Source organism: Saccopteryx bilineata, chromosome 8 (genome assembly GCF_036850765.1).
Source record: "Saccopteryx bilineata isolate mSacBil1 chromosome 8, mSacBil1_pri_phased_curated, whole genome shotgun sequence".
NCBI lineage: Eukaryota > Metazoa > Chordata > Mammalia > Chiroptera > Emballonuridae > Saccopteryx > Saccopteryx bilineata.
In genome coordinates this window covers 2,208,818-2,228,354 of record NC_089497.1, presented here as the reverse complement: position 1 = coordinate 2,228,354, position 19,537 = coordinate 2,208,818, and the positions used below count along the sequence as shown (strand labels likewise).

Below are 19,537 nucleotides of genomic sequence, written 5' to 3'. Positions count from 1 at the left end.
GGACCCCTGGATAAGAGTTTTAAAATATGAATGAGAAAATATTCAATAATACCCAACAACAACAAAAAACAACCCAGTAAAACTGTTATTTCAGGTATTTCCATGCTTCTCCTTGGTTGGCGTCCTCACCTGCATGTTTTTTCACCTGTGGACGGAATGAACATGACCATGGGCACTTAGGATACACTGTAGCGCAGGTGAACGTTCAAAAAGAATCAGGAATGTCAATGTGTGATTCCCACATTGGGCGGCTGCCCAGGCGCCCACCTGAGAGAGAACCCTGATGACAAGTGACATTGTAACCACCGGTTCGCAGAGACTCAACATTAGGTATCGGTTCTGCCGAACCGGTGCGAACTGGCTGAACCCCGCCTCTGGCTGTGTCTGCCCTGCTTTTGAAAAACCAGCGCTGAGGGTTCTGTCTCGTTTCTGACTTGGCGGCTGACTTGCTAAAGGATTGCAGTGAGTTCTCCCATTAATTGGTAGCTCAAGTTTTTATTTTATTTATTGTACTCTTTTTTACCGCTCAAGGAAAAGGATTTATTCTCTCGTAATGGAAGGACGCCGTGCGTGAATGGGCGTGGCTTTTGAGTGAACACCGAGCTTGGGGTGCTGCTCTCTCTCTGAGGTCTGGGTGCGCCGGCAGGCACACCCCATTTCTGATCAAGGAGAAGTCTTCCTGTGCAGCTGCCTGGTTTTCTCAGGAAGTCACGGGGTCCCTGAGCCATTATTTCCAGTTGAGTGTGGAGGATCGTTCCGCAGGGGTATTGACAGCGAATCCTGCCGCAGAAGCCGCCCCTCGGCGTGTAAAGGGAACCGGAAGGCGCTGGCTTGACAGGTTGCTTGAAAACTCATTTCTGTAAATCTCCCTCCCGCCGGAGACGTTGGGAGTCAGGAGATAGCCAGGAGCGGACTTCCGGGGCTGTCGTTAAACCAGCCGGCCGACGAGGAAGGTGTCTAACGGCAGCATGGACACCACCACGGCCGGTGATGGCTCTGCTCCGAGACGCTGCTGTGGCAAGGCAGCTTCCATTGTTAGATGCCTGGGGGACAGTGTCTGTCTGTCCGAGGGAGGCAAGGAAGGGGAGGCAGGTCCTCGGCCCCCCCCCCCGTTTTCTCAGGCAGGGAAGGTAAACCATCGACAGCCCACTGTGGACTCAGCCCAGCGCGATTTCCATCTGAGAGAATAAACCTGCAAACATCCGAAAGAAAAGGAAGAAAAGGTCCTGATTACTCTTTGTCCATTGGGCGTGGTCGTCTGCTTCTAGAGAGCAGAGGACCAGAAAGACATTTTATGTATTTTTTTTTATTTTTCTTTATTGATCTGAGTGAGATAGAAAGGAGAGAGCAATTGAGAGAGAGAGAGAAAGAGAGAGAGACAGGAACGTCCATCTGTTCCTGCATGTGCCGGACCAGGGGTTGAACCGGCAACCTCTGTGCTTTGGGATGCTGGTCTGACCAACTGAGCTCTCTGGCCAGGGCTGAAAACCATTTTCAATGGAGCCAAGGAACAACAAGGGATGGTCTGGCCCAGTGTGTAAGGAATTCACCGAGAGACCGCAGGGGGTGAAGCGGTCAGCACGCGTGCGCGCACACACACGCACACACACACGCGCACACACATACACACACGCGCGCACACACACACACACGCACGCACACACACATGCACACACACACGCGCGCACACACACACATGCACGCACACACACACACACACACACACACGCACACACGCGCCAAGCCCGACATACAAACAGTTCATCCATCTCAACTCCATCACCCAGGAGTGTTGTCCTGCTGGTCTCCTGGGATACGGGCCTGTGACGCTGTCATGATACGGGAACGGTTGACATTTGGACGCCCGGGTCCTGCTCCCCCGTCGGGTCGGTTCCGGGCCCTGGTCCCCCGTCGGGTCAGTTCCGGGTCCTGCTCCCCCGTCGGGTCGGTTCCGGGCCCTGCACCCCCGTCGGGTCGGTTCCGGGCCCTGCTCCCCCGTCGGGTCGGTTCCGGGTCCTGCTCCCCCGTCGGGTCGGTTCCGGGTCCTGGTCCTGGTCCCCCGTCGGGTCAGTTCCAGGTCCTGGTCCTGCTCCCCCGTTGGGTCGGTTCTGGAAAAGCTTTGAGAGTCGGTAGTCGGGAAACGAGGAGGATGGCAAAGTCTTCCTCATTTACAGCAGACGGTGGGGGGGGGAGCTTGTCCCACGAAGTGACTCTGACTGGACATTTGGGGACTGCCCGTGACTGGACTGAGTCACTGGGTTGCTACTTCTCTTCCCTGTCACCCCCGCTTGGCAGACATCGGTCTTGAACTCGCGCTGAGAAGCTCTGAGCTCAGAGATGGGTGGACTGCGTCCGGCTTGACCATGGTGCATCGCATGGCGGGGCGGGAAGCCATTTTCTAGGCCTCCGCAGACAAAACCGACGGCCCGGAGGGGACTTCGTTTGCAGGGTTTCTTAGAACAAGTCTGGCCGGTGTGAGCGTCTGCGTCCACGCCATTAGCCAACGTCTCTCGGCATAAAACCACCCCTGCCGTCCTATTGAAAGGACCCTGCACATCCGACTCAATTAGCTCGTAATTCACCGGCAGACGAGCTACGCTGCGTGGTCGCCCGGCCAGATGTGAAACCCGGAGGCTCAAAATGCGAGGCGTTCAAACTGCAGGGACAGGACAGGCACCCCAATCCTCAAGGGGATGCGTTAACCAGCCCACGGGACCGAGGGCTGACATGCACGGTGCCGTTTCCGTAAACACAGGTGTGAGGTGCGTCTCCCGCGTGGGAGCTCATTAACACACAACTGCACTTTCTAGAATCGAACAGCTCATCGTGTCAATATGCAAACCACGGTGCACATGCCCCTGAGCATTGGACAGATTTACACACACACCCCCCACTCTTCACCGTAAACACTGCTCGTCGTGACTTAACCTCTGCTCCCGGTGCCAGAAGGCAGAGGGAGGAACGTTACAGCTCCTTCTCTCGTGAGAACCCAGGTTCTGCTCGTAGAAAGTTGCCGGACAAGAGATGACACAGACATGCAACGTATAAGTGGGGGCGGGGCAGAAAGGAGTCAAGGGTCATTCCGAGGTCCCCGTGTCAATGGAACCGACCGTTCTATTTCACCAAAATAGAGAAGACAGTTGAATGAACACGCAGGAGGAAGGGAGACGCAAAAGTGGGTTTATTCGGAAATCATCCGAGTTGACACGAGCCTCAAACTCCACGTGGAAAGGCTCGGTGTTCAACAGGACCCGGGTCTGGGGTGCGGCTGCCGATCAGAGGTTGGGGTGACGTCGGTGTAAATGTGGCAGCTGACTCCGGGGACATGAGAACTGAGAGGCAGGGATGAGCCAGGAGCACAGCATTCGAGAGGGACCACAAAGACCTAAGTGAGAAGGGGTTTCTCCGCCCCTTTCCAGACCTCATTAACGTGCGCTCATACGCACTGCTACGTTCCGAAGGAGATGTCCGCGATAGATGGGAATGTAGCCGCGTGGCCACGTAACACCTGCCGACCAGAAGTCAAGCTGCAGATCCGTGCTGTCTTCTCTGGGGTTGTCCCTGGATGGTTGTCCCTGGATTCCGCAGGACCACGAAGAATCTGTCAGTTGCACTGTGGCCACAGCTGGGGACCTAGAGGGTAGCCAAGCTCCTCGGAGACCCGGAATCCATCATCGTCCCTGAGACGTGTTCCGTGTCGTGAAATCTTTGACTTTTTCGTTCCAGGTCCGTGGTCCAGGGCGGCGGTAAGACACCTGTCAGATATGTCTCTTTTTAACTAGAATGGAAACAGATAAAAAAGTGTGGCATGGAAAAATAACCCATCAATCTTTTTTTTCTTTCTTAATTGAGAAGCTGAGAGGCAGAGAGACAGACTCCTGCATGCATCCAACCGAGATCCACCCGGTATGCCCACCAGGGAGCGAGGCTCTGCCCATCTGGGGTGTTGCTCCGTTGCTCAGCAACCAAGCTCTTCTTAGGGCCTGAGGCGAAGGCCATGGAGTCATCCTCAGTGCCCAGGCCAACTCGCTCCATCCAAGCCATGGCTGTGGAATGGGAAGAAAGAGAGAGAGAGAGAGAGAGAAGTGAGAGGGGGTGGTGGAGAAACAAATGGGTGCTTCTCCTGTGTGCTCTGACTGGGAATCGAATACAGGACTTCCACATACAGGGCGGATGCTCTACCACTGAGCCAACTGGCCAGGGAACCCATCAACCTTAACACCCCAGCAGAGTGCCGTCTCCCAGGGCATCTTTTCTCTCTCCCTCCCTCTTTTTTTTTTTTTTTTTTTTCATTTTTCTGAAGCTGGAAACAGGGAGAGACAGTCAGACAGACTCCCGCATGCGCCCGACCGGGATCCACCCGGCACACCCACCAGGGGTGACGCTCTGTCCACCAGGGGGCGATGCTCTGCCCATCCTGGGCGTCGCCATGTTGCGACCAGAGCCATTCTAGCACCTGAGGCAGAGGCCACGGAGCCATCCCCAGCGCCCGGGCCATCTTTGCTCCAATGGAGCCTTGGCTGCGGGAGGGGAAGAGAGAGACAGAGAGGAAGGAGCGGCGGAGGGGTGGAGAAGCAAATGGGCGCTTCTCCTGTGTGCCCTGGCCGGGAATCGAACCCGGGTCCTCCGCACGCTAGGCCGACGCTCTACCGCTGAGCCAACCGGCCGGGGCTCTCCCTCCCTCTTTTTCTGTGTTCTGATGACAGAAATCAATATTTGCTGTCCCCCCCCCCAAAATGCAATATTCCCCCCATCTTAGAAACCCCTTCAGAGTCTGTATTTAATGTCAAAGAAATTACGTTCCGTGTGACAGGCGTTTATTTTTCGGCTCCCGTATCTGAAGGCTTCATCCAGTGTAATGAGAAAAGAACTCCCAAGAAGCGTTATCAGTAACAGAGGCTGTGGGGGAACAGGAGCATCAAATGAGAAAATTGAAATATTAGAAAAAAATGGTGTCTGCCGCTAAAAAAAAAAAAAAAAAAAAAAATCCCAACCAATATCTGTCTGAGTGTGAGGATCAAAATCTAATTTCTCCCACATTTGCGTCTCAAAGCCAATAAGTATTTCTTGGCATAGAGATGTGTGTCTTTGACAGGCTTGCGTTTGAGCACCGGCGCTCCGCTGGGCTCCGTCCGCTGGGCTCCGTGACGGGGTGAGGGGACAGTATAACAGGGTGGTCGTAGACCCAGCCCTTAGGGAGGTCTGGGTCGGGAGCCAGGTGTCCAGGGGACAGGACATCAGCGTGAAGCCGTGGGGCCCCATGCTGTTCTTCAAATCCCAACACGCAGGCCTTGAAGCCCACTTCAAGAAGAAAACAAGGGACCCATTCAGATCACAGATATTTAGGGAAGGAAGAGAGTGAACTGTCATCGGGGACAGAGTGTGCCAGACTCTCACCCCTTCCTGGCAAAAATAGACAAATAAATAATCACATGAAAGAGCTGCCCCTGTCTGCGTGTGAGTGTGGGGGTGTTCTGGCCCACGAGGGCATGTTCATCTCTCAGCATCCACAGATTCTGACTCAAACTTGGGACGTCCCAATAGTCCATTCCGCCCTTGAAGTGTGTGCTCTTGTACCCGCTAATCTAAAGACTGCTGAAGCGGTTGCATTCTTTCATTCACTGAGGAAGAGTGACAGACTGTAGACCAGTTACGTGGCTTCACCGTGACCCAGGGATCTCAGGGCTCCTGACTCACAGCGTACCACACTTTTATTTAATCCATTTACAACAGGGGTCCCCAAACTACTGCCCGCAGGCCGCATGTGGCCCCCTGAGGCCATTTATCCGGCCCCCACCGCACTTCCAGAAGGGGTACCTCTTCCACTGGTGGTCAGTGAGATGAGCACATTGACCATCTCATTAGCCAAAAGCAGGCTCATAGTTCCCATTGAAATACTGGTCAGTTTGTTGATTTAAATTTACTTGTTCTTTATTTTAAAGATTGTATTTGTTCCCGTTTTGCTTTTTTACTTTAAAATAAGCTATGTGCAGTGTGCATAGGGATTTGTTCATAGTGTGTTTTTTTTGGTGGTTTTTTTTTTGTATTTTTCTGAAGCTGGAAACGGGGAGATACAGTCAGTCAGACTCCCGCATGCACCCGACCGGGATCCACCCGGCACGCCCACCAGGGGCGATGCTCTGCGCACCAGGGGGCGATGCTCTGCCCCTCCGGGGCCTGGGGCAGAGGCCAAGGAGCCATCCCCAGCGCCTGGGCCATCTTTGCTCCAATGGAGCCTTGGCTGTGGGAGGGGAAGAGAGAGACAGAGAGGAAGGAGAGGGGGCGGTGGAGAAGCAAATGGCGCCTCTCCTATGTGCCCTGGCCGGGAATCGAACCCGGGTTCCCCGCACGCCAGGCCGACACTCTACCGCTGAGCCAACCAGCCAGGGCCTGTTCATAGTTTTTTTTATAGTCCAGCCCTCCCATGGTCTGAGGGACAGTGAACTGGCCCCCTGTGTAAAAAGTTTGGGGACCCCTGGTTTACAACCACCCACTGAACCTTGGTCACGTAGGCGTGTCCCATGTTCAGTCGTGCGTCTGCAAAAGGGCCCGGAAGCGGGGCCCAAGGAGAACCGAGTCACTAGGACCCTGTTCCCCAAGATGTGGGGCCCGTCCTCTGGAAACGGACCCTCTGGGACAAACTGGCTGGCTAGTGGAGACGGGATGTTCCCTCAGCATGGTCCAAATTTCTTTACTCGCCAGTTACTTTGAATCTGACTGGACCTCTCTGTGGCTCCTCAGGCAGCTCTGCCGGCTAGTGTTGCCGAGGGCCGCTGGCTCCGGTTCTTGGTCCAGCCGGCGTGGACGAGTCCCTGCCACCAGCCCCGCCCGGAACTGCCCGCCCCCTGCAGCCTCCCTGTGCACTCAGGGCGCGGCGACCCCTGTGCCCACGCCTGAGCCTGGCCCTCTGCCCTTCTCGGGCTGCTCCCTGGTCTCCTCCCGAGCCCCTCACTTCTCTTAGATCACGAGTGTTTCCGAGCGCACCCACGCCCCGCGGACCCAGACGGAGGCACTGATTTCACCCGTCACAGACATGGGACCCGGTAAACGCAACTTGAATTCAAGGTCTTGAGACGTTCAGCGTAGCCAGTTGCGGCCCCTAAGGACAGCTTGTTGTTTCTGCGTGGCTGTCACCTGGGTCGGGGAGGGGGACAGAGTCCCATGTGCCGCCAGCGGATAGACACACTAGACATCTTGTGTTCCTAATGCGTGTGGATGCGAGCACTGTGAAAACACGTCAGAGAAGGGCCTCCGTACCGGCGGTGATTCGTGTGACCATTCTGGGCACGGCCTGTATTAGCTGCTTCGATGACGTTTTGCGTTTTTAGAAACACATAATCCTTCATGCGACGTGCGCGCGCCCCCTGTCACGGGTTAATGCGCGCGCCCCCTGTCACGGGTTAATGCGCGCGTCCCTGTCACGGGTTAATGCGCGCGCCCCCTGTCATGGGTTAAACCGCATCCCCTGTCACGGGTTAATGCACGCGTCCCCTGTCACGGGTTAAACCGCGTCCCCTGTCACGGGTTAAACCGCGTCCCCTGTCACGGGTTAAACCGCGTGTGCCGGCAGACGGCACGTGTCTCTCGGGGGCTCCCTGGACTCCGACCGCTCTCTCCCGCCGCTCACACTGAGTTCTGACCCGGGACCTCCTGGACCCTCCCGTTGTTCAGGACCCTCATGTCCCAGGTCCTTTAGGAAAACCCCCGCCTCTCTCCCACCGTCTCCGCCCAAAGGACAGTCACTCCCTCTCGGAACCCCATTGTCTTGCCACCCACGACGTTCCATCAGCCACTCAGCGTTTCCGTGGCCACGCCGTCTCTGTGAGTGAGACTCACAGCCGCTCGAGGTCTTGGGCTGGGTTTGTTGCTCTGGGGTCCCCTTAGCCGGCACGTGTGCTCTGCTCATCGAGTGACCTCCCCCGGGAAGGAGGGTTTGGAGTGGATGATGGACAGAGGGATCCCCAGGCCACCCTGCCGATGTCTGGGGCCCCACCCGTCGTGTGCTGAGCACGGTCCCCGTGTGGGCTCCTAGGAGCAAGGAGCATGTTCTCGCCAGATTTCTCTAGATGCGGGAGCTCACGGGGAGGAGAAGGCGGCAGACAGCGACTGCGGGCGGCGGGATGTGGGAGGCGGGTCCCGGGCGCTGGCGTGGCTTCCCCCAGCCACTGGGGACACGGGAGACATTGCGGGGTTCATCGCCGGAGCAAGCTCCCCTCAGAAGCAAGCTCCTTCCCTTCACGGCGTCTTCCCCTCGTCTGCTCCTGGTAGTCAGAGTGAGACCTCTAAGAACTTATTACCAGTGTTCAATCAGAGCGTGTTCATGTCCTTCCTGTTGCTTTCAACTCATCACGTGCCCGTGAACAGTGAGTGCTGTCCGCAGGAGGAGACTGAGTCTTCACTGGGCAGTGCCAGTGGCCAACACCCCCTCCCCCCCCCCCCGTCTGCCCGCAGCTGTGGCCAGAGAGGGGCAGCCCACCCGGGGCGGGGGGTGAGCACCCCGGGGTCCCGCCCAGGAGACGCGGGCCTTGCTGTTCTGTTACCACTCCCGACGTTCCTGACCGAATCTACCATACTTCCCCAGGCATAAGATGCACCTCTTTTTGAAATATTTCGGGTCTAAACACGGATTACATCTTATCCAGTGGTTGTAGTTTATTTTTTTACTTGCATTTCCTGCTTTTTCTTGCTTCTTTTTGCGCTCATTGTTGAAGACAGTGATTTGTCATCAGACACAGAGGAGGACTAGCTCATGGATGGGAGTTTTGACAGGGATGAGGAGTTGTCTGAATTTTATGATGAATGAAACTTGAGTTCAGTAACTTTATGTAATACTTTTTTTTTTCCAAATTTTGAGCCCCCAAATTAAGGTGAATCTTATGCATGAGAGTGTCTTATACATGGGGAATATGGTAAAAAAAAATTTATGTTCTTTTTGTCTAATTTTTTTTCCTTTATTAAGTTTTTTATTCTACTGCCTTTGGGTTCATTCTTGTCTAGATTCTTGAAGTAAATAGTCCATTTATTTTTATTTTTATTTTTCCTAATAGAATGCCTGAAGACTCTAAACCTCCCTCCCCATCGCCCTCTGGTTTTATCCCATTGGTTTTGATAAGGAGTGTGCAACACACTTACTGATATTTATTCCTACGTAAGCTAAAATTTCTAATTTGATGCAATCTTCAGCTTTCATTTTATTTAGAAGAATGAAGCTTAAAAAAACAATCTCTCCTTGGCATGTTTATGTCGCTATCTTTTTTATTAATCTTTAATTTTACAACATTGTGATGAAAGGCTGTAATTCTGTTTGCATTCTTTATTGAGAGCGGGGAGGGGGACAATTTATTGAACTATTTGATAGTAAAATACCTCATCAGTTTTATTCCCTGTAAGTAATTTCTTTTACATTCTAGTATTGCTAGGATTCAACACGAATCATTTTAAAAGAAAAAAAATAATAAAAGGTGTCAACCCCTCCGATATCCTTAATAGATAGTTATTCCATGAAACTGAAATCACTTCAGAGACTCACGTCAGTTTCAGATACTCTCAGAGAGGAAATATGGAGGCTCAAGCATAAAACTACAACTTAAAAGTGTTTTTATAGTTCGCCAAAGACGTGTGTATAAACCAAGAAAAAAAGGTAATGAAAGAAAATATGGGTTGATCTCCTGGGCTGTGTTCTAATTTGCTGCAGGGACAAGAAGAAGGCAAACCTCTCTTTTCTAGGACCGTCCAAGGTCCAGGCCAAGCCATAGCAGAGCCGAGTTGATAACTTGATGCCACGGCGTTGGTCAGGAATTGGCTTCTCGGCGTGATGGTAGGGGCCAGCGAGCGGCAAGGAGAGCCCCCCCCAGCATGCAGTGCACAGACCTGGGCTCCGCCCCAAACCTCCCTCAGCGGCACCCACACCTGGACAAGATGCCCGGGGTGACATGGTCGTGTATTAGCATTCCAGACGCATCAGCTGTGGTCTTTTTTTGGAGGAGAGTATTTTTATGAAGTGAGAAGCAGGGAGGCAGACACACTCCCGCATGTGCCTGACTGGGATCCACCCAGCATGCCCTCCAGGGGGCGATGCTCTGCCCATCTGGGACGTTGCTCCATTGCAACTGGAGCCATTCTAGCGCCTGAGGCAGAGGCCATGGAGCCATCCCCAGCACCGGGGCCAACTTTGCTCCAATGAAGCCTTGGCTGTGGGAGAGGAAGAGAGAGACAGAGAAGAAGGAGAGGGGGAGGGGTGGAGAAGCAGATGGGCGTTTCTCCTGTGTGCCCTGGCCCAGAATCGAACTCAGGACTTCCACACACCGGGCTGACGCTCTACCACTGAGCCAACCGGCCTGGGCTCAGGTGTGGTTCTGATAGGTCTCCTGCCTCATGCGGACCCTCGGACCACAGCTCAGCTTCCAGGTCAGGTCGGGTAGCTGCTTGTGTGTGAGCAAAAGACAGCAGGGGACACTTCACGTTGAGCACAGCCTGACAATGACAAGGACAAGCAAGGCAGAGAGGGGAGAGAGGGCGGGGCGAGCGCAGGAAAGAAGACAGTTCCTCTAAGGGGAGCCGCCTCTGTCGCTGGGACACAGACACCAGAAGTCACCTGCAGGTTTGTGGCCGAGAGGTCTCGGAACTCCTCCTTCTACGCAGAGGACTCTTTCTCAGTGTTCAACTTCGTAACTTACTTGGGGGAAAAACAAAACAAAACACATTTTGATCATTAAAAATAATGATAGGGGCCCTGGCCGGTTGGCTCAGCGGTAGAGCGTCGGCCTAGCATGCGGAGGACCCGGGTTCGATTCCCGGCCAGGGCACACAGGAGAAGCGCCCATTTGCTTCTCCACCCCTCCGCCGCGCTTTCCTCTCTGTCTCTCTCTTCCCCTCCCGCGGCCAAGGCTCCATTGGAGCAAAGATGGCCCGGGCGCTGGGGATGGCTCTGTGGCCTCTGCCTCAGGCGCTAGAGTGGCTCTGGTCGCAACATGGCGACGCCCAGGATGGGCAGAGCATCGCCCCCTGGTGGGCAGAGCGTCGCCCCTGGTGGGCGTGCCGGGTGGACGGGAGTCTGTCAGACTGTCTCTCCCTGTTTCCAGCTTCAGAAAAATGAAAAAAAAAAAATAATAATAAAAAAAAATAATGATAGGATTTTAAAGCTGTTGTTCAGAAAAGGGGTCTGAAATGGAAAGACTATTGGAGAGTCCACCAGTCCCGCCTGTCCTGACTTCTGGGACCGTTGGGCGGCCTGGATGCAAAATGCCGAAAGGTTTCATTTGGAGCCATCGCATTTCCTCATCCCGAACTTGAGAAGAGAAAATGGAGGTGGGAGTCCTAGTGAATTAATATAGAAATGTATAGGAAAATAACAGCCCTTCCCCCCCCCTCAAGAACGGGAGGCTATCCGAACTTCCATGTGGTGAAAAGGATGTTTTCTAGGCCAGTTCCACAGGGGAGCATTCACCCCAAACGTCTCAGATGCTGGGGCACCCCTCTCACTTCCCAGCAGCCACTCCATGGTGGGCCGGCGCTCACATCTCAGAAAGATCACGCGACTGGGACTCAGAAGACACGTGTCGGAGCCTGGGTCCCGCCCCCCGTCATAGTCCTGGGCTGACTCTCTCTCCCTCCAAGCCTCTTGTTCTGACCTAGGGCCTCACACTCAGATCACTTTTTCAAACACGGATTCCAGCCACGGCGAGTGTGGAGACCAGACGGAGTCCAGCCCCTGGGACGTGGCATGGCATCGCAGCGACTGCTGGCATCCCCGTGGTCCTGGGAGGATGCAGACTGGATCTGAATTTCCCGATGGCAGACCGTCAGTCGTTTCAGAGGATCATGAAGGCTGAGACGGAGGAGAGACCCACGGGAAAGTGCTGGTCAAGATGCAGTCCTGAGAAGAGGGCCTGGCCGGCACTCGGCCGTGTTTAACGCAGGACATTGGGAATGCAGGTGGCAGAGAGCTGAAAACAAAACAAAATAAAATAAAAGTCAAGAAGAGATGCTAAAGCCACACGGAGGCAGTGTTTGCAGGAAGCAAGCATGTGACCCCCGAGACCGGGGAGCCAAAGGGAAGAGGCTCTGGACGCCCCTGAGAGGGGGCCACTGCGCTGGGACCCAGATCGCTGCGACAGTGCTTGGCTGGCTGTGGCTTTCTTTCTCCAAGGGGGTCCCAGGAGGCTGAGCTGGAAGTACAGGGAAAAACAAAACAGAACAGAAAATGAGGCTGGCACCACCACCAACGCTGCAGTGAAGAACCGTCGCCGAGACGCTGAGATCGGCCGACAGGGACGGAGGGCACGTGGCAACCCCGGGGCTCTGCCCACAGAGCACGGCAGGGTCTGGCAAAGGGTGAAGCCGTCTGCACAGCCCGGCCCTGGGTCACAGGGCCAGCCGGGAGGACGGGATGGGAGCCCAGACACTCCCTGGCTGACTGGCCCCAAGGACATCTGGTCCCCGCCCCGGGCACCTGAGACACCCCCCCGGGCACCTGAGACACCCCCCCGGGCACCTGAGACACCCCCTCCCCCGGGCACCTGAGACACCCCTCCCCCGGGCACCTGAGACACCTCTCCCCCGGACACCTGAGACACCCCCTCCCCCGGGCACCTGAGACACCCCTCCCCCGGGCACCCTCCCCCGGGCACCTGAGACACCCCCCGCCCCCGGGCACCTGAGACACCCCCGCCCCCGGGCACCTGAGACACCCCTCCCCGGGCACCTGAGACACCCCCTCCCCCGGGGAGGTCAGGGAGGCGTCTCGGAGCCCCATCTCCTGGGGTCCTAGTGTGAGCAGGTGTGATCGGCACATAAAAAGACAGTGACAAGGCACGGCACATTTGTGACGCAGGAACCTGTCAGCTCGGAGTCTGTTCAGAGGGCAGACAGTTTGAAGGGTCATCGATGCATGTGGGTGAAGCTCCTCCCAGACACGTCTTGCTTAGAAAAGTCACGCCAGTCATAGGAATCTGCGTGAGACCGTCACCAAGGTATAGAGTTAGGGTTACGCGTGCTGGCACCGAGGGTCCGGTCAATGCAGTTGTTCTGTCTTAATCACTGCACCCAGCCCCTGGCCATAGAGGCACCGTGTTCCTGGTCTGTCGCCTGTGGGATGTAGCCACACAGAACTCAAAAAGTATCAGCAGGGACACGGTGGCGGTGAGGACACGAACACTAGCAGGCTGCTAGGGATGACTTCTCCAAGGAGACCCCAGCTCGCTCGGACGAGCGCCGTTCACCACCCAACCTCTGCTTCCCTGGGACATCAGAAGTGATGTGTTTTACATGGCATAAGATTGCCTTACAGCAGGCCCTGGCTGGTAGCTCGGTGGACAGAGCATCAGCCTGGCATATGAACATCCCAGGTTTGATTCCCAGTCAGGGCACACAGGAGAAGCGACCATCTGCTTCTCCTCCCCATCCCTCTCCCCCTTTTCTCCCTCTTTCCCCTGGCACAGCCAGTGGCTCAATCAGTGGTTCAAGTGTGGCCCTGGGTGCTGAGGATGGCTCTGTAGAACCATGACAGCCTTGGGCACTAAAAATAGCTCAGTATCCGAGCATCAGCCCCAGACTGGGGTTGCCAGGTGGATCCTGGTCGGGGCACCTATGGGAGTCTGTCTCCTTTCCTCTCACCTAAAAGAAAATTTGCCTCCCATGTGGTCTGATACAGGCAGAGAAGCACAGGGCATTTGTGGAATTTGGCATCTCGGCCCTACCACTCCCAAGGTGACCTTGAATCAGTCACTGTCCTGTTCCATGAGGATGGGAATGTTCACTTATTCATCCAGCGACGGTTTGCCACAGGCCTCCCACATGCCTGGCGCTGCTCCAAGGGTGGGGACTGACCCCTCCGGGCGCTCAGCGAGCCTTCCTCCTCAGTGCCAGGAAGCAGCAGACAAACGCAGAAACACCTAACGTGGCAGGTGGCCAGAAAGTGGCTGGAAGTGGACAATGAAGCAGGGCAGGCCAGTCGAGAGGGACGAGAAGGGTCATTTCTAGAGAGTGCCTGGCGGAAGCCTGTCTGGTTCCATCAGGTCTTAAGGGAAGAAGGGAGCGTTGGGGAAATGTGAAGAAGAGTCTCCCGGACAGTGGAAACAGATGTGCAAGGGCCCTGTGGCAAGCATGGAGCATGGGGCGGGGTTAAGGTAGGAGTGAGGTCAGACACCTCTGGGGGTTGGTCCCACGGCCCTTTCCCAAAGCCCCCCTCTGCGCCCCCTTCTCATAATGAACAGCTTAAGGGTCCATTACGAAATTTGGAACAAAGAACTGACATGGTCTGAATCGTCTTAGAAAGATCACTATGGCCTGACCAGGCGGTGACACAGTGGATAGAGCATCAGCCTGGGATGCAGAGGACCCAGGTTCGAAACCCCCAAGGTCTCTGGCTTAAGCACGGGGTCGCTGGTTTAAATGTAGGGTCGCTGGCTTGAGCGTGGGATCAATCATAGACATGACTCAATGGTCGCTGGCTTGAGCAAGGGGTCACTCGCTCTGCTGTAGCCCCCTGGTCAAGGCACATATGAGAAAGCAATCAATGAACAACTAAGGAGCCGCAAGGAAGAATTGATGCTTCTCATCTCTCTCCCTTCCTGTCTGTCTGTCCATCCCTGTCTGTCCCTTTCTCACTTAAAAGGAAAGAATCACAATTGCTGGATGAAGGACAGACACTCTGGGGGGGGGGCGGGGCGGCATCAGGGGAAAACGGGGTCCCATGAGGACTCTATCGCTGTAATCCAGACAAAAAGCGATGGTGGCTTGAACAAGGAGGTTCAGGCTCGGAGGTGTTGAGACGTGGTTAGGATCGGGGTACGTTCCAAACAACCAGCCAACGAAACAGCCGACGTACAGAGAGAGGAGAAGGAAGCAGTGACCCCAAGTTCAGGCCTCGAGTGGCAGGAAGGAGGGAGAGACCCTTCCTGGGACGGGGGAGACTGTGGGAGGGGCTGGTTGATCTGGCGGTGCCGAGCCTGCTCTGAGATAGTAAACCAACAAAGTAAATAAGATGCTGTAAACAAAACCAGCACAGTCCTGGCCCAAAGTGGGCCGAGGCCCCTCCTGGTCCTGTGGGACACGTCCTGGCCACGTCCCCTTGTTCTCAGTACGCATCCACGTGTCCTTGTCATTCACGACGCCTCCCACGTCCATCCGTCCTCAAAACGTCCCCACCCCCGCGGGAGGGGGACGGAAGCCTCACCCGGAAAAATCGCCGGCAGACCACGGAATCGGCGGAGGGTAGATAAATTCCGTTTTTAAATAAAGAAAGAAAAATATTTGGGAGCAGAACCACATGCCTGGCAACCCTCCTAGTTCAGCAAATACTTGAAGACTCTCAGTGCCCTGAAAGTTTCCCTGGTCGGTGTTGGCTGTCTCTTCTTTTTTAAAAAAAAAATATATAAATTCTGTGGAAAGGAACATATAACCTTTGATGAGCGTTTTTTTTTCCTTAGAATTTCTGGAGAGGCTAAGAAACTGAAATGCTACCCAAAAATCTATAGAAATGAATGTCTACAGCATACATATATACACACACACACACACACACACACACACACATAAATATAATTTCTTGGCAGAATCTTCTAGTGGCTTTCATCTTTTGCCTAAAATTTTGAAACATTATATGAAGAAGAAATAAGTATGATAGATGTCTAGGCACTTCTGTTAGATACATACGTCCTGGCGACATTGTATCCGAAAGCCAGTCCCCAGAATGAGCTGCATATAAACAGAAGCCCGTGGAAGGAAAGAGGGCCTGGCTCTTTAAGATTCTTGACCACAGGGCCCTTTGAAATGTGAGTGCTCCGCTCACAGACCTCCGTTCTCTTCAGGGCCCTCAACGTTTAATTTATGAGTGTTTTGGTCGAGAAAAGATTTAGCTGCTTAAAATTCAAGGCCACCCTTTTGGTCTGAGCTGAGGAGCGCTTCTACCCCGAGTTTTTCCCAAAGCCCCCCTCTGCGCCCCCCTTCTCATAATGAACAGAACATTTAATCCAAAGGAAAACGCAGCCTCCCCCCCCCCTGCACCGCCACATCCCAGCCCAGGGGCAACGACACGGGATGAAAGAACCCAGAGACACACGTGTCCCGTGGTGGCTGCCCCTCTGTCCCCAGGAAGCACCTTGTGTAGAGCGGGTGTGGCTTCCTGTGGCATTTACAGCAAGGCACAGTTAGGGACAGACAAGGACCCGTCTCTCTTGTTCTCGCTTGGCAAGTAAGGTCATTGGGGGGGGGGGCAGCCACAGCCTTGTAGGTAGGTCTCCTACGTCTGTGACTCTCGGATTTTAATACTAAATTAGGACAAAAAAGGAACATCTTCAGATTCCTCCAAGTCCCCAAGGGCGGGAAGAGGCCTGAGCGAGCTGTACCAGCGTTGACTATAAATGCGGCAGTCGGGCTGGGCACCGGAAGTCCAGAGTTCACAGTACAGCCTTTCATGTGGGTTTTCCCGAGGGTACCTCTCCTAACCCGTGACCAGGGGACCTGTGTGCTCGGGAAGAACCCCCTCCCTCCCTCCCTTCTTTCTTTCTTCCTTCCTCCCTCCCTCCCTCACTCCTTCCTTCCTTCCTTCCTTTCTCCCTCCCTCCCTCCCTCCCTCCCTCCCCCCTCCCTTCCTTCCTTCCTTCCTTCCTTCCTTCCTTCCTTCCTTCCTTCCTTCCTTCCTCCTCTCCTTCTCTCCCTCCCTCCCTCCTTCCTTCCTTCCTTCCTTCCTTCCTTCCTTCCTTCCTTCCTTCTTTCCTTCCTTCCTCCCCTCCTTCCTCCCTCCCTCCCTCCCTCCCTCCCTCCCTCCTCCCTTCCTTCCTTCCTTCCTTCCTTCCTTCCCTCCTTCCCTCCTTCCTTCCTTCCTTCCTTCCTTCCTTCCTCCCCTCCTTCCTCCCCTCCCCTTCCCTCCCCTTCCCTTCCCTTCCCTTCCCTTCCCTTCCCTTCCCTTCCCTTCCCTTCCCTTCCCTTCCCTTCCCTTCCCTTTCCATCCTGTCTTGCCAGGCCCAGGTTTAAAGCAGGTAGCAAGCTGATTCCGTTATCATGGTCATTCTTAGTTGTCCTCACTCTACGGACGCCAAGTTCAGCCTTTGCCCACTGGGGTCGGCCAGCCCTTGGACGGACGGACGGACGGACTGATGGACACTGCTATGGAAGGACAGGGGTTCTAACAGGCATGTGTCTGTGTTTCAGGGATAGTGGCCGTGCTCTTTTGTGGAGTCACACAGGCGCACTACACCTACAACAACCTCTCGTCGGATTCCAAAATGAGGACGAAACAAGTAAGAGGAAAAATGTGCTGCGGGCTTTCTGTGTCTTCTTCTTCCTCCTCCTCTTCCTCCTCCTCCTCCCTTCTCCTTCTCCTTCTCCTTTTTCTTCTTCTTCTTTTCTTCTTCTTCGCACTCAGAAAGGATTTCATGAGGGAAAGGAGAAAGTCAGCTGAAGGCTTCATTAATGTCTGGATATTTATAGATTTCTTTGCCTCCCTCCGGGATAGCCAGTAACAATTCTCTTGGTAAGCAAAAAATACAGCGTGACCGTCTCTCCCTCCTGAGGAATGTGGGCCGTGGACTATCCGTCTTGAAGATGAAAGGCTCCCCACCGTAATAACTCAGCCGCTTACGTCTAAGAGCGTCACAGAGCCAGGGGATCAGGCCCTTCCGCAGAGGGGGCAGGGCGAGGAGGTCCGAGGAAGCCGCGTTGCATCTTTAATTTGGTGCTTTTGCTTTGAGTCAACTCAACTGCCAGTTGTCACACCAGGCATGTACCTCCCAACCACGGAGAATACGTCCGCTTGGGTAACTTGCACGTGGACCCTCACAGGTCCCGTCCAGGGACGTCGGTTCCCCAGCCCCTCAGTGCCACGCAGGCAGAGATGGGACACAGTGTCTGCCTCTGCGTGTCCCCACTCCGCGGTCACCGTCCACGGGGGAGGGAGCAGTGGTCCAGCCTCTGTGCCTCTGTCCCCAGGACCGCTGAGTCGATGAGGGAAGGAAGTCAGTGAGTGACGTCCAGGGAAAACCCCGTAAAAATCAACGTTGTGCTGTAAAAGGCAGAGGCAGCCTGGCTTACGAAGGAATTTTATTGGCGGCCTGGGCCTGGACCAGCTCTCACCAGCTGCGTTCAGACGCAGAAGACTTTTGAGAATGATGGGTCCTTTATAGCATCGAGACAGGCAGTGCCTTTAAAACAGCGTTTGTGCTTTGAAGGGGGCATTTTGAAAGTAATAATGATCCAGACGGAGGTGAGTTTATTTCACGCCAACCTGCGAGGAAGCCCGTAGCGTCCCCCTGTGTCACCCCGAGCCCCGCAGCAGGGACACGCAGGTGCTGCATCCATGTGAGGGCTGCACCGTGACAGCAAGGCGTTCTGGTAGAGCCTGTGACACAGGTGGCACCGTGACAGCAAGGCATTCTGGTAGAGCCTGTGGACACAGGTGGCACCGTGACAGCTAGGCGTTCTGGTAGAGCCTGTGACACAGGTGGCACCGTGACAGCAAGGCGTTCTGGCAGAGCCTGTGACACAGGTGGCACCGTGACAGCGAGGCATTCTGGCAGAGCCTGTGACACAGGTGGCACCGTGACAGCGAGGTGTTCTGGTAGAACCTGTGACACAGGTGGCACCGTGACAGCGAGGCGTTCTGGCAGAGCCTGTGACACAGGTGGCACCGTGACAGCGAGGCATTCTGGCAGAGCCTGTGACACAGGTGGCACCGTGACAGCGAGGTGTTCTGGTAGAACCTGTGACACAGGTGGCACCGTGACAGCGAGGCGTTCTGGCAGAGCCTGTGACACAGGTGGCACCGTGACAGCGAGGCGTTCTGGTAGAACCTGTGACACAGGTGGCACCGTGACAGTGAGGCGTTCTGTTAGAGCCTGTGACACAGGTGGCACCGTGACAGCGAGGCGTTCTGGTAGAGCCTGTGACACAGGTGGCACCGTGACAGCGAGGCGTTCTGGTAGAGCCTGTGGACACAGGTGGCACCGTGACAGCGAGGCGTTCTGGCAGAGCCTGTGGACACAGGTGGCACCGTGACAGCGAGGCGTTCCGGTAGAGCCTGTGACATAGGCGGCACCGTGACAGCTAGGCGTTCTGGTAGAGCCTGTGACACAGGTGGCACCATGACAGCTAGGCGTTCTGGTAGAGCCTGTGACACAGGTGGCACCGTGACAGCGAGGCATTCTGGCAGAGCCTGTGACACAGGTGGCACCGTGACAGCGAGGCGTTCTGGTAGAGCCTGTGGACACAGGTGGCACCGTGACAGCGAGGCGTTCTGGCAGAGCCTGTGGACACAGGTGGCACCGTGACAGCGAGGCGTTCCGGTAGAGCCTGTGACATAGGCGGCACCGTGACAGCGAGGCGTTCCGGTAGAGCCTGTGACACAGGTGGCACCGTGACAGCTAGGCGTTCTGGTAGAGCCTGTGACACAGGTGGCACCGTGACAGCGAGGCGTTCTGGCAGAGCCTGTGACACAGGTGGCACCGTGACAGCGAGGCGTTCTGGTAGAGCCTGTGACACAGGTGGCACCGTGACAGCAAGGCGTTCTAGTGGAGCCTGTGGACACAGGTGGCACCAGGTG

General features: G+C 55.2%; 1 protein-coding gene across 1 annotated transcript in view; it reads left to right on the top strand.

Moving 5' to 3' along the window:
• Nucleotides 1-19,537, top strand: part of SLC9A9 (solute carrier family 9 member A9) — a 471,491-nt gene that overhangs the window by 224,698 nt on the left and 227,256 nt on the right. The window contains exon 9 of the mRNA XM_066241551.1: nucleotides 17,152-17,240. Coding sequence (XP_066097648.1) covers nucleotides 17,152-17,240 — 89 coding nt within the window. The remainder of the gene's footprint in view (nucleotides 1-17,151; nucleotides 17,241-19,537) is intronic.